Source organism: Larus michahellis, chromosome 1 (genome assembly GCF_964199755.1).
Source record: "Larus michahellis chromosome 1, bLarMic1.1, whole genome shotgun sequence".
Lineage (NCBI taxonomy): Eukaryota > Metazoa > Chordata > Aves > Charadriiformes > Laridae > Larus > Larus michahellis.
The window spans coordinates 156,198,045-156,211,882 of NC_133896.1; the positions used below are offsets into that span (position 1 = coordinate 156,198,045).

A 13,838-nucleotide genomic window follows, 5' to 3' on the forward strand; every position below is an offset into this window, starting at 1 on the left:
GTTTCATAGTGTTACTGGCTCGTTGGTATTATTTCTTTATTTGTTCCATTATGGGACACGGTCATGATAACACAGATGAGCTGCATGCATGGACTAGAGTCATCCAAACTTTGTGCTGCTCTTTTAGGAGGGGTGCTTGGCGGACAATGCTTAGGTCTTATTTCTAAGAATAGCAAGGTAGATACACATTTGCAAATACTAATCAGAAAAGTATGAAGGCATGTAGAGGGAGGAGAGGAGTTAAGCAGTATAAAATTTCTTTGAGTAATTTAGTGAATGTTGTGTAGTCTAGACTTGAAAAATACTGATATCATCTTTAAATAGACATGTCATTATCCCTGTGTAGAATATTCCTTTCTAGATCCAGTCAAAAATATGGTTTTACTTGCTGTGAAAATTCTTTTCAATATACCACTTTGTTATGGCATTTTGGCAGAGTGTGGAGGAATGGCTAGATTTATAGGCGGTATAAATTTTTGTATCTCTTCTTGTTGGTACAGAATTCATCTGAGAGAGGGAAAGAGTTACCAGGGAACTCTGTGCTGATGATTTAACCTGCTTGGACTCAGTATATGGAAGGATGGATTCCCAGGCACAGTGGTACCTGCTTAATAGATTTTGAGAAAGGAAATAAGCAGAGATTTTGACGTTTGTCCAGGAGCGGCTTGAAGGAGAGAAGAACGAAGTAGAAAAGTTTGGGTGCCCAGATGTATGCCACAGTGGCATCCCAGTTTTCTGCTGGGATGAGATCTGTGTGAGCACCAGTTGGTCTCCCTTCTCTTTCTTCCTTCTCCCTGTAGTTTTCTCATAAAGGAAACACAGAATGGGAGAGTCGTACCAAATTCCAGTGGGTCTAACTGATCTGGAAGGCAAGCAGATTGGGACAGTGGAACTGGAGGCATCTGTCTACTTGGTGGCACAGACACAGCGTTTGTTTGTGGTGGTGGAGTTCAGTAGCAGGAAGGTGACAAAAATACTCCTGCCTGCCTTAGAAGGCAGGTCGTACATTTATTAGCTAAATGCTGCTTTATCAAAAGTTATTGAGAAGGGTGAGCAAAGTTTGCTATTGGTGGAAGCAGACACAGCTCCATCAACTGCTGGACTCATACCTGCCTGATCTTTATCTGTTGCCACTCGTGTGAGTTTAGCCCAGAAGCTCAGAGCAGACCTGGAAATACTGAAACACCACATCCCAAAACTACTACACGCTAAACCTCCTGTGCAGCGGGAGGGAAGGAACAAGAGGACACAAAAGTGGCGAATATACACTAGGGGTGCTGTTTGAAGATAGGATGGGAAAAGATGCTAAGAATGGCAAATTGAAGATTTAGGTCAAGAAGGAAGATAATGAAAAAAGCAGATAAAGTTAATAAGTCAGGTTTTTTAGAGGAATACAATAGGTTTTAATAAATACGTGCAAGGGGGAAAAAAGCCAATTAAAAATGAAGAAAATTGTTTTGTGACTAAGGGGTCGTTTAATTTTCTTTTTAAATTAAAAAAGGCGGAGCAGCCTCCTGGGAGTTAAAACAGAGTTTGTTAGTACAGCTGCAGGAGAATCAGGTAAGAGAAACATTGAATCTGTATAAACTGGCAGTTGTGGTTCATGTGTGCTCCAAACTCTATGTGAACTTAATGAATTACAAGCAATTACTTTCCAGGAAGTATGAAGCACAAGAATGGAATCAGCATCAGAGATTTAGAAGAAACTGAGAATGGGGATAGCAAGGGAGCTGCAGACAGCACGGCTGCTCTGGAGACTGTGGGACGCAGAGCTGGGGTATGAAGAGAGGAAAACTTTGGGGCAGGACAGTTACTAAAGAAGCAGCAAAAATGTTCATTATCTCTTACTTCAGTCCCCAGTGAAGTAATTCAGCAAGTGCTAAATGGCTAAAACCACGGCGATTTGAAAACAGAACCACTGGAAAGGGGGGGAACAGATTCTAGCAGTTTACTTCTCCTCCACTCACATTATGATCTTTTCAGGTTTTGGTTTCACATTTGGCAGCTCATCTGATCTAGCTGGTGTAGGCAACCCCTTTGCCTATTCTGTTCACACTGCCTGCACAGCAATTTGTGCAACTGCGTGGACCGATTTAAGGAAATGACCTAAAAAAAAAGTGGTCTGGAGAGGAAAATGATCATTTTGCAGCTGGATCGGTTCCCTGGCCCAGGTCACAACACACCTTCACAAAGGGTTGCGCCAACACATTGCAAATGACAGTGTAGGTTTAGGATGGGAAGGCCAGGTGCCAGGGGAGAAGCAGAAAGGGTCGTCACAGCTCATGCTGTCGAAGGAGTGAATGAATAACCAAGCCTTGGAGAATCTAACTGAGGTTTTTCAGCAGGTCTCCCTTCCAGATCTGTACCTTTATCACTGTTTTGTTATGACCCTTTGTTTTAGAGGCTTTTCACACACGCACGTGTCTGTGGGGAGGTTCCCATATTTATTTGTGTTCTTCCTGTTCCTTTGAGCATCAGTAGTGGAACCCAGAGGAAGAGCAAAGATGGAAAGTAAGGAGGATACGCAGGGAGGGGGACAAGTGTTGGTGTTGTCTTCACTCTGCATGCCTGCCAGGACAGAAGGGTGCATAAATGAAGAGGTGAAAGGAGAATGGGTCGTGATTGCACTGTACGAAATCACGTGCATCTGGAGAGCTACCATGTTTGGCCAACTCCTGGAACAGAGAATCCTAGTTCAATTCCAGAAAGCGTTTAGGACAGGAACAGAAAAGCAAAAGTTACTTAGTTATTAAAATAATGAACAGGGAAGTATGAGAACAGATTCTCTCACAAAGGCCAAGTGTTGTCTCAGATGTCACTTCCCTGTTCCTCACTTGCCGGTTCCCTCTAAGGCCAAATCCAGCGATGCCTTAAAGTGGCTGTTCCTGTGAGTTGCAACCTCTGCAAGTAAAATCCTAAGAAACACTATCATTAGATTACAGGAAGGAGAAAAATACAGTATTACGTCACTTCAGTGGATAAAATGTTACAGAGCCTGTAAGAGAGATCATAAACATTTAAATCACGTTGGATGGGATATATCATCTGTTCTATTTTAAATATGGCTTAAATAATTGCAGAGTAATGGTATAATATAGGATGTTGAAGGAAGACAACCTTTCATTTATGCTAGGTGTTTTGTCAGATCCCGCTTTGCTTAATTTGACTGAAGTTTCTCAGTGAGTGTTAGTTTAACCACACGTACAAATATCGTGACTATTGCAACAAGTAAGGATTCAGACAAGCAACAATGAGTGAAGATGTGTTATCAAATTGGGATCCTCTTTTCCAGCTGCACATTAATACAGCTGGAGGGAAAGTAGCCTTTCAATCCTGAAGCAGTGGAGGAAACCTTGAGGCATTCCTGATTGGGTTGTGTCAAGAATGACTTAAAAGCACATGCAACCAACTGACTGGAATCACTCTAAAAATTACTTTTGTTGGAATATTTGGCCCTTGGCACCAGTTACATCCATTTCACACCATTACTGTCCAATCAAACCCTGCCTCAGGCTGCATACAGAAATCATCTCTGTGTGCCCCCTGCATCTTCACAAATGTGAAGTATCTGTGTTTTGCTTGGCTGTGACATACAGGAACTTTTTTTTTTTCTTCTTTTCTTCCCTTTCATGACTTCTTTTACTGTTATTGTGCATTCTGATCATTGGTGGGTTCTTCCTCATTGCAGAGCAACATCTTTTGCTGAAGTGGCACCTCAGTAAGCTGTTGGGAAATAGTCCTGCCCCTCAGAAAAGGGCAAGGGAAGCTATGACAGTAGGTGGTTTTTGTTTCCAGACTTCTGGATTCTGCAGAGATGCCGAGTCTCTGTGAAATGTGTGATACTGGAGCATGTGGTCTTGAATGCTTCTTGTTGGGAAAGATCAACAACTTGGTGGAAGGGGCAGTCACAGTCTCTGTGCACCAGAATAGCTGGGACAGTGGGAAGTGAATACTTGGCAAATGGACACAAAATCTAAAAGCTGCCCTAAGCAGCTGTAACTTTGGTGTCAGGAGATGAGACTTGGAGGCTGCTTTTGGACTGTAACATGGCCTGCTTGCTTCTCTAAAGCCTCACTTGCCAAATTGTGGAGAGAACTTCTCTTTGCCCCTTGCATGGAGAATGCAGATCTCCCCAAACCTAAATAGGAAGCAAACTAACCTGGCTGAATTTAGGGTTCCTCACAATGAGAAGGAAAGTTTGTGCAAGCAACATGGCATTGATTTGAGCATAACTTCTGTAACTATAGGTTCTACATATTTAAAATTCTGAATTGCAGGACTGTTTAATTATGTTGTATGGGAGGAAGGCCTAAACATTCAGCATGAGATTTGCTATGCCTCAAAAGCCTAGGGCTGAGTTTTAAAAAATGCAGAGAGAGTTTAAAAAACTCATAAATGCGTTTAAAAAATGCATTAATGAGATTTGCATTCTCAGGTTATAACAGTTAACAACTGTCAAACACTAAGTTATAGCCAATTATGGCTGGGAGTGGCCATTTCTTTGCAAGGACAGTGCAGGCCTGCAGTGTGGAAACATGGAACGTTTATAAACGAGGAGGTCAGGCCATGCCCAAGGCAAACATTCTGTCCTGAAGGAAAGAGGAAAAGGGAGAGTCATTATATGGAAATGAGAAAAAGGGCATTATGTGGGATCTGTTGCTGTTCTCTAAGAGGTAACTAGGTAACTAAGAAAGTGCATTTTAGACATTACCATTGCTAATACAAGTCTGAGAGATCCTCCAGTGTTAGCAGTGCTGCAGTCACAGAATCGCAGTATCACAGGGTGGTTGAGGTTGGCAGGTATCTCTGGAGGTCATCTGGTCCAAACCCCCTGCTCAGGCAGGGCCAACGGTGGCCAGTTGCCCAGGACCATGAACAGTCCTTCTGTAAGGAGGATAAACTACTAAACCTATCAGATGATAAACTATATTTATCTGCTGCCACTATAGCTCAAACCTGATTTTGAGTAGACTCGGTGCTGATCAGGCTTACCTGACCTAGTACTCCAGCGAAACAAACAGAAGCAGTTGGCAGGCCCTTTTGGCTGAGATTTCCAGTGCTGCCAATGACTTTTAGCAACAGCGAGAACATTTTCCTGGTGTAGACGGGGTCATTGTTATTTTTTCAGAAGGGATATTTTTATACAGTGACTCATGTTAACGCCTGTTCTGATTTGGTGTTCCTCTATCTTCTCTAAACATGCAGCAGGACTAATGCATACCCAGTATAATTTCACTAACTTCTGGATTTTACCATTAAGGGAGAGTTTGGCCCTAGAGTAGAAAATAGATGGTGACCCCAGTCACATTGTAGGTTTCCTTTGGCAGGGAAGCTGGCATAGGTACTCCTGCCCCTTCAACTCCACAGCCCTGCTATGAATTCTTACCTTCTCCTGCGTTGTTTCAATGCAGGGTATTGTGGGGGTGGCTCCACTGTTCTTAACTATTTCACTGCAACCATTAACATTTGGAAATAAAAACAAGTATAAAAATGAACAACCTAGAGTTTGGGGGGGGGGGGGAGTTTATTGGTGTTGGTTTTTTGAGGACAGTTTTAAATGTATGCTCTCTTTTCATGTTATATACCCACACTAAGTGTTATAGTGCCTGTGTTATAAGGGTAGGAATAAGCTCTGGATGTAGGTGGGAGAGGAACTTCTTAGCCCCGTGAAAAAGTATTTGGTGTCACTCTACCCTAAAATAAAAGCATGGACTCCTAGGTCTTGCACTACTGTTGTGGAAACCAATAATTGTGTTTAATGCATCGAAGGACTTGCTTCTAGCATGTACGTGTGTTCGTGTGGACGGGGTGAGGGCTGTAGAGCTTAAATCTTTTCTGTTAAAGCACGGCTCTGTCTCCTGGACAGCAAGGGAAAGGTCTCTGGAACTGAGCTGGAGGGATTGGCCTCATGCCGTACTTTCCACTTCACTGAAAGGTCGGAGAGTTGCAGATGTGAGGCATTTCCCAGCCTCTCCTATTTCTCCCTCTTTACCTGAGATCTCTGCTGAGCTGTACTTCTGGTGGCACGTGACATGTGGTGTGTAACTCACACTCATGCAGTCTGCAGGCTGTGGGTGTCCTGATGCCAGGCCCTTGACAATTGAAGCTTCTGGCGTCCCAGTCGTACTGCTTCATATGTGGGAATGAGTCAGACAGAAAGCGTGTTGGGTCACAAGAAACAGGGGTGCAAATACATTAAGATTTTCTTGGTAGGAGCAGGCACAGAGGTTGGAACTGTTGGAACTACGTTTGTGAAGGTTGGTCCCTTGTGGAGGCTGGTGCTTCTGGCAAGGTGTTGTCTTCCTTTTGCATGCACTGGGACATGACTACTGGACAGATGGGTTAGAAAGCTTCGTGAGGTCAGTGTCTGTACAACAGATTATCCAAAGGATGTTTATGTCCAATATGCATTTGTTTATAGCTTTTTGTTTTAAAAAGCCCATTGCTCCTGCTTTTATTTTCAGCAGTAATTAGGAAAGCAAATCCAAAGGGGAAAGGCTGACAGCATTCAATTGTTGACTTCTTTTACTGGAGTCCAAGCTGAAAATTTAACACTTACTATAATTCTGTGCTGAGTTTTGCAACCACAGTGGTCACAGTTAAATAACCTCCTGAATTTTGATCCTGTGGGTACCGAGTGGCTTTGTGGATGGTGAGGTGTTTGGTGAGCCTGAAATTGAAGGTGACTAGTTGACAAATCAGCAAAGTAGTAACAGGGAATCTTTGCTAACTCCTTGTTAGCAAGCCTCAAAGCACTTCCCTTGGCATTTTTATTGGATCCTGAAAATACAACTGAAGACTTCTGGTGGAGGGAAGATGAGTCTCAGACTTTCAACAGGGACCTGACCCTGTCTAGGGTTTTCATCTTCCCTGACATCTGTGGGTCATTAAGACTCAGTACAGCACAGAAGACTGGAAAGGGGTTGTAGAGTTGAGCGCTCACACACAAGAAATAATGCATGTCTGGCTATTTTTCTCTACAGCTTAGGCAAAACTTGAATTTTTAACTGGGAAAACTTCTCATCAGTGTTTTTTTGAAAAGGGACTGCTACTTTCACTTAGAGCAAGTTCCTTTACTCAAGGTGGAAGATCATTTGTCCTTCATTTTTGATTAATCTTTTGGCTGAATGGAAATACATCGTCACTGTATTTCCAGAAGCCTGTTGTAAGGAAAATTGATTACGGACAAAAATGAAAAGTTAATCATACAAGAATGAGTAATGTTAGAACCTGTGATGGCGTTGCTTTGTTTTAGAATGGTATTATCATCAGGTCCTCTAGACCTGGAGAGGTGCTACTGATCAGCAGGTAGTTTTGTATAACATAAGTAAATGAGGAAAAAAGGGAAAGAAGGGTTAAATTTCTATTATTAGCCTTCTGTTAAAATCACTTACCTCTGTTGTGTACCTTGTGAAATGGAGCTTGTGGTGATACAGTGTCTTGGAGTTTCACTCTTCTGCTTTTCAACTGGCATTGAATCAATATACAGTCATTTTGCGTTTGGAAGGTTATTTGTGGAATGAAAATAACTAGTTGCTTTAATCTCTCATTCAAAAGTAAACTCTAGACAACTTTTCTGGCATTCAACTCATTCATCAGAGGTCAAGGAGAAAATTAAGTTTTATGCCTTTGCCATCACTGATTTGGAGTAATTAGGCTCGTGGCCATGAATATGAAATCTCCTATTTCTTGTCCTGTGAGTGCAGAAAAAGTTGTTCTTGCCAGTGTCTAAATTATCCTGTTGGTGGTTAAACACATCTGCACATTCTTGTGACGTATATTGAATAAAGTGGACATAATGAAAAAGATGTTTGGAATATTTCATCACATGCCGTTATCTTTTTCTCAAGTGCTGGCGGAAGTTCAGTTTGTGGTTATAGCACAGCTGGACACTCATCTGAATACTTAGACTGTTTAGATTTAGTTTTATTTTGACTGTGTATTTTTGGCTTATCTTTTCCAAAACTAAACCTTAAAAAAAAAAAAAGAAAGAGGGAGAGAGTGAATTCTGAGCTCCACACTCAGTTTGTTAACCCAAAGAGTTGTTCAACCTCAAAAGATACCAAACCTGTTACCCTCAGGTCAGAACTGGAAATTAGAGTAAGTGTAAGCTACTTCTGCTTCCTTATTGATGCTCTTGTGATTTAGACTGAATATTTACATGGTGCATTTCAGTAACTGGAGCATATTTGCCAGAAGCGATTGATTTTTCTGGAGGATGACAGCAATGCAAAACTTTTAGTTTATATGACCTTGTCAACCAATTGGTTGCATTAGACAGTCCAGGTCAAATTGAATCACGGTGTGTGCCTGTCTCTGTTGTATTCACATGTCTGTACATATGCATGAGCTTATCCAAACATCTGTAATAAGAGGAGAAAATAGAACAGTTTCAAATCCTGCACCAAGATAGACCAAATTAATTTTGTAGAATAGATATTTACTGTCCCAATCTCACTGCAGATAGTGTTATATGAAAGTTGCTTATGTTGCGTGAAAAAGAATTACACTATGCATATGCTTTCATAATTAGCTGAGAAATGGTTTATTTTAACAAAAAAAAATAGGCACTGATACAATCCACAAGTTTTCCCTCATTGCACACCCTAACTACAATTTTAACAGCACTTGAACTAGTGACTTACACATTATGAAATCCAGTATGAAGTGAAGTTGGAAAGAAATGCTTTTTCCTGGCCATGAATTTTTGTATTTTTTTAAGAACGTGGTTTAATGATCAGCTTATGCCAATCTGTATTTTCCTGCTGTTTCTCTGTGTTGCTGCAAGCAATTATGTGACTGGCAAGGCCTCACCAGGCTGAATATTTTTCTGACATGCAAGCTTAGATCCACATCACATCAGCAAAGTGCTGCTCTTGCCGCATGCCTACACTTTGTTGATGCACGGTAGGGAACAGTAACACGTGGTTGTGCACTGTGAGAGGAGTGGGAATGCCTTTTGCAGTCCAGTTTTAGGTCAATGAAAGTCAATTTTCCCCTCACTTGCAAACTTTCAGCCTTCACTTCTTTGAGTGGACAGTCTCCATGATGTGATGGAGTGGGTGGTATGGCAATGGATGCTGCTTGTAAGTTGTAGGGTGCTCACTGTAAGATGAAAAGGTACCATTTTAGTGCTTATGGTGTTAGGGTGCTGCCTGTGTCCTACATCAGCAGAAGGCCTTCAAGGAGGCACTGGGTGACTAAATATTTCTGTACTTTCCCTCTGGGGTTTTGTCCCTAGATTTCTCTTCCTTCCCCTACCTCATGCCACCATCAGCACCTTTACCTCTTGGGTAAGTGGCTTCACGCTCATCCATTGCCACTTACCAGGTCAGCTGTCATCAAAAAATACCTTCAGACTGGAGCTACTGTTTCTTTCCTTTTCTAAAGTCAAAATCCATGTATGATACTGTGCTGCTTCTGGCTCTGAATAAGAAGAAATGAGGATCACAGAGTCACAGAATGGTTCAGGTTGGAAGGGACCTTAAAGACCATCTAGTTCCAACCCCCTGCCATGGGCAGGGACACCTCCCACTAGGCCAGGCTGCTCAAAGCCCCATCCAGCCTGGCCTTGAACACTTCCAGGGATGGGGCAGCCACAAATTCCCTGGGCAACCTGTGCCAGTGTCTCACCACCCCCACAGGAAAGAATTTCTTCCTAATATCTAATCTAAATCTCCCCTCTTTCAGTTTAAAACTGATGTTGATGTTTAGACCTTGTTAAACAACTGTGTGCAAGACCACCAAGCTAACAGCAGCTCTTAAATAGCATGAAAATAGAAGCAAATATTGTTCAATAAATCTTTGCCTTTTTTTTTTTTTCCCTCCTACAGGAGTATTTTTACCCGAAATACTTGGGTGAGTTGCAGCTTTTACTTTCCCTTTGTGGCAGTGCTGGTATGTGGTGCCTGACACTGGAGCTTGTCACAGCTGAAGTCTCTGCTAAGGAAAGTGATGGAAATCTGATTGCAGTAAACATGCATTTCTAACTTTTAAGATAGACTGTACGGTCCTTATGTGATTTTGAGGTGTGTTTTTTAGTTGCGTATAGATTTGCCTGCAGAGATCCTTTATATGTTTTCCGCATGTTAAATATTGTTGCATTTATATCTGTAGCTTGCATCATTAGTAAATAATTTGAAGTCTTCTACCTTTTTCCCTTTTTAATTAACTTAGCTATTAACTAATCTTATTTTTAAAAAAAAGTGCCTCCACTGATTGAACCGCTGTCTTATTCTATTGACTGTATCATAGTCATGGTATCATATTGTTTTCTGTTTGTGTTTAATATGTAGTACTTAATATCGCAAATGCCAACAGTCTGAGAAAACTCCATGTGCTTTTTAGTTTTTTTTTAAAGAGATTTAGTAGGTTAAATTTGAGTAGTTACTGACATGCTTTTAGAATCATAGTAGCATCTGGTTAAGTGATCATCCTCTTTGGATGGTTTATAACTCTACTGTACATCAGAGCTAAAAAATTTTAATGAACTGAAGAATTTTAAGGCATCTGGTAGATTATAATATTGCATAGATTTTGCATCCACCCTCCAAATCCTTGCTTAATATATCAGCAGGATAGGTATCATTTACTTGCTTTGAACAGCTGCCATATCATCATTATAATAATGACAATTTCATTTTCTGTTCTTCAGCTTGTATTCAGAAATATGGGTCACCGTATACAAGAAGTCCAGATTTCCTTACATGCGTTCATAGTAAGCATTTTTGTTTTGTCTATTGTAGTTACATGTTCTCTCATGTTACCTGAAGGAGAGGAACCAGCTCAGCCATCTCCACTTTTTGTTATTATTTTAGTACTGGGCTTCCTATTCTCCAGGCTTGAGGCTCCATATCGCTTGTCCTATCTGAGTAGCAAAACAAGACCTTTTCCCTTTTATAACCTATTGCCACCTCGCTGTCATCTTTCAGTGCTTTGGTATTTTTTGATGCAAGACGTTTCCTTCCCACCAGTTTCCCAAGGTCTGAATAATCTGAGAAGCAAGAGGGACAAGAAATAGGATTTACCAGAAAGTTGTACGCTATGCTTGGCCTTTCATTTTCTTTCTTCTTGAATGCTAACTTTGGCTCACCCCTGTTCAGGAACGTTACAAAAAGCTTGAAGTCAAACCCAGGCTTGTGTCGGGCTTCTGACAACTTTACCTAAGCAGATCAGTTTCACGCATTGTGTGACTGTGCTTTAAGTATTGCAACCTTTAAAAATTCAAATCAATTTGGAAGTCAAACTGATACCTGTGTAGAAGGGGAAGGGCTGTTTGTTCATCACTAACACTAGAGATCAGAATTTAATGAACTCTTCTAGTACCTTTCCAGTTCCTCCTTGAATCTTAGCAGTGCTAGAGATATAAGGCTGCATTAAAATTCTAAATATGTTCTGGGAGCAGATCAATTCAAATGGGGAGAAAATCACATGTATGTATATTTATTTTCATTTTTACCCCTGTGGTTCAGTCTCTTACTGTGATCAAGTTTGATTAGTCGTGTGTTCGTACCAGTGCTACCAAAGCACTGAATGTAGTCGAGCTTTCACGTTTATAAACTGCGTTACAGCAACCTTTTTTGAAGAGTGAATGCCAAGGTTAATAACTGGTATAGAATCATAGAATCATAGAATCATAGAATCTTCATGGTTGGAAAGGACCTTTGAGATCATCGAGTCCAACCATACACACACACAAAAAAACCCCCCAAAACCAACAACCTACAATCTGTGCCCTTCAGACCATGCCCTGAAGTGCCAAATCTAGACGTTTCTTAAACACCTCTAGGGATGGTGACTCAACCACCTCCCTGAGCAGGCTGTTCCAGTGCCTGACCACTCTTTCAGTAAAGTAATTCTTCCTAATATCTAATCTCAACCTCCCCTGCCGCAGCTTCAGACCATTTCCTGTGGTCCTGTCATTATTTACTTGGGAGAAGAGGCCAACACCCACCTCTCTCCAACCTCCTTTCAGGTAGTTGTAGAGGGCAATGAGATCTCCCCTCAGCCTCCTCTTCTCCAAGCTAAACATGCCCAGCTCCCTCAGCCTCTCCTCATATGACTTGGGACCTCAAGGACCTGCCCCGATACAATGGAGCGGTATCACTTGCCGATGTGAGAGTCCTCTGAACTGGGAGCTGTGGTGCCCACATTGGCTGCGGTATGCCAGCTAGTTCATGGTGGGACCTGAGGCTGAAGGCTTCCTTTTGCTCACGTGTGTGGCACGCAAAGAGGCAGGAGTTCCTGCTGAAATAGGAGTCAACTGGGAATGCTTGTTCCAAACAGCTAATAGTGTTTTAGAAATGCAAGTCTAAAGGATAGTGATGAAAAAATCTGAAAAAATAAAAGCTGAATAATTGTTTATAGGGATTTTTGCCCATTGCAGATGCAGTGGTATGGAAAACAAATGATAATATTTTCCCCCATTAAAATATTAAAGTATTTTTAAATGGCTGAGTTTTGGCTAGCCATTGTCAATTCACAGGAGATGTAACGGAGAAGGAGCCTGAAACGCGCTTGGAAGAATGACAGGCTTTGTGCTTGGCCAATTTCAGTGTGCCTCTTAATTTTTCACAGATGCTGCCAAAAGACTATGTAGCTCTGTGGGGTTGTGCCTGCAAGACACATTTAAATTTTGTTTCTTAGCAGTCTTTCTCCTCTCAGAACAAGGTAGTGGAAGGCTCTTTTAATCTGGCATACAAAGACATTGCACAACCTAAGGGCTGGAGGGTGATTAACTAGGCTAGTTTGTGCTAGAAATAAGGTACAAATTTTAACTGTGACGGTGATTACACAGCTTAGCAGGGTACTTGAGGATTCTTTATTTCATAAGATCTTTAGATGATGGTTACAGGTAGGATTCAGCTCCGGATTCAGAGAGGTGGATGCGGGTGTTTCCAGCACAGGTGCCTACACGAGCAGTATTCCCATCACAGTTAATCTGCACTCCATGGTTCTAGAGGGTTGCACTGCCCAAACTGCGTCTGCTCTGGGGAGAACTGAATCACTCTATGCACTCCGTTTATTGTACTCACTAGATCTCCACTGGCTGCAATGAGAATTTAAGACAATTGCTTTGCAGATAGATGTTTGCCTTACACATAGATAGATACCTGTACTTTTGTCTGCAGATCTGGTTCTTTTTCCAAAAAAGATACTATAGGTCAGCTAGGAATCAGGGATTTGGTTCTCTAGGAGTTTGGAAAGCTGTACAGGATTTGCTTGGAACAAAGTTGCATGTAGCCTTAAAAAACACAATGGGATTTTTGTTAGGTCGCGTCTGCTTTTTAATAGTGAGTATCATAATCTTCAGAACCTCGAATTTTCCCAGTGTATTTTTAATTTGCACTGGTTTGTGAATATCAAAAAATAAATTCATGGTATAATGAACTGGAAGCAGCAGTCAGTGTACAAGGTAAAGTCTTGTTTCCATACCAACTTCAGAAATGGAACTGGTAGTTCTGTTCTCTGTCTGCATTTATGAGCCATATATGTGCTATCAGACATAGCTCAACGCACACAAAAAGGTCACGCTCTTCCTTACTTTTAATACCTTTACTAAAATCTGTCATGTAAATGAATGGAATCAAAAGCTTGCATTGCATTGTCTTGCAATGGTTTAAATCAGGAGCACCTTCTATGAAGTTGGCAGAATTGCACAGCTGTGAGGCCACCAGGAGATTATAAAGCTGTGTCTCGTGTTTTCAAGACTCTCATGATAAGAGGAGCAAGCTATCGGTACAGTGTTGGCGTGATGGAAATGTTTGTGGTTGTTCCTGCCATTTACCAGGGGTTGTGATAGGATGGTATTCTGCTGGGCAGTGTTATTTCCATGTGGC

General features: G+C 41.5%; 1 protein-coding gene across 2 annotated transcripts in view; it reads left to right on the plus strand.

Moving 5' to 3' along the window:
* GAS6 (growth arrest specific 6) overlaps nucleotides 1–13,838 on the plus strand; it is a 43,131-nt gene that overhangs the window by 5,763 nt on the left and 23,530 nt on the right. The window contains exons 3-4 of one of the 2 annotated variants that reach the window (XM_074560797.1): nucleotides 9,834–9,858; nucleotides 10,655–10,717. In XM_074560797.1, coding sequence (XP_074416898.1) covers nucleotides 9,834–9,858; nucleotides 10,655–10,717 — 88 coding nt within the window. The remainder of the gene's footprint in view (nucleotides 1–9,833; nucleotides 9,859–10,654; nucleotides 10,718–13,838) is intronic. The other variant, XM_074560805.1, reaches the window with a different exon arrangement.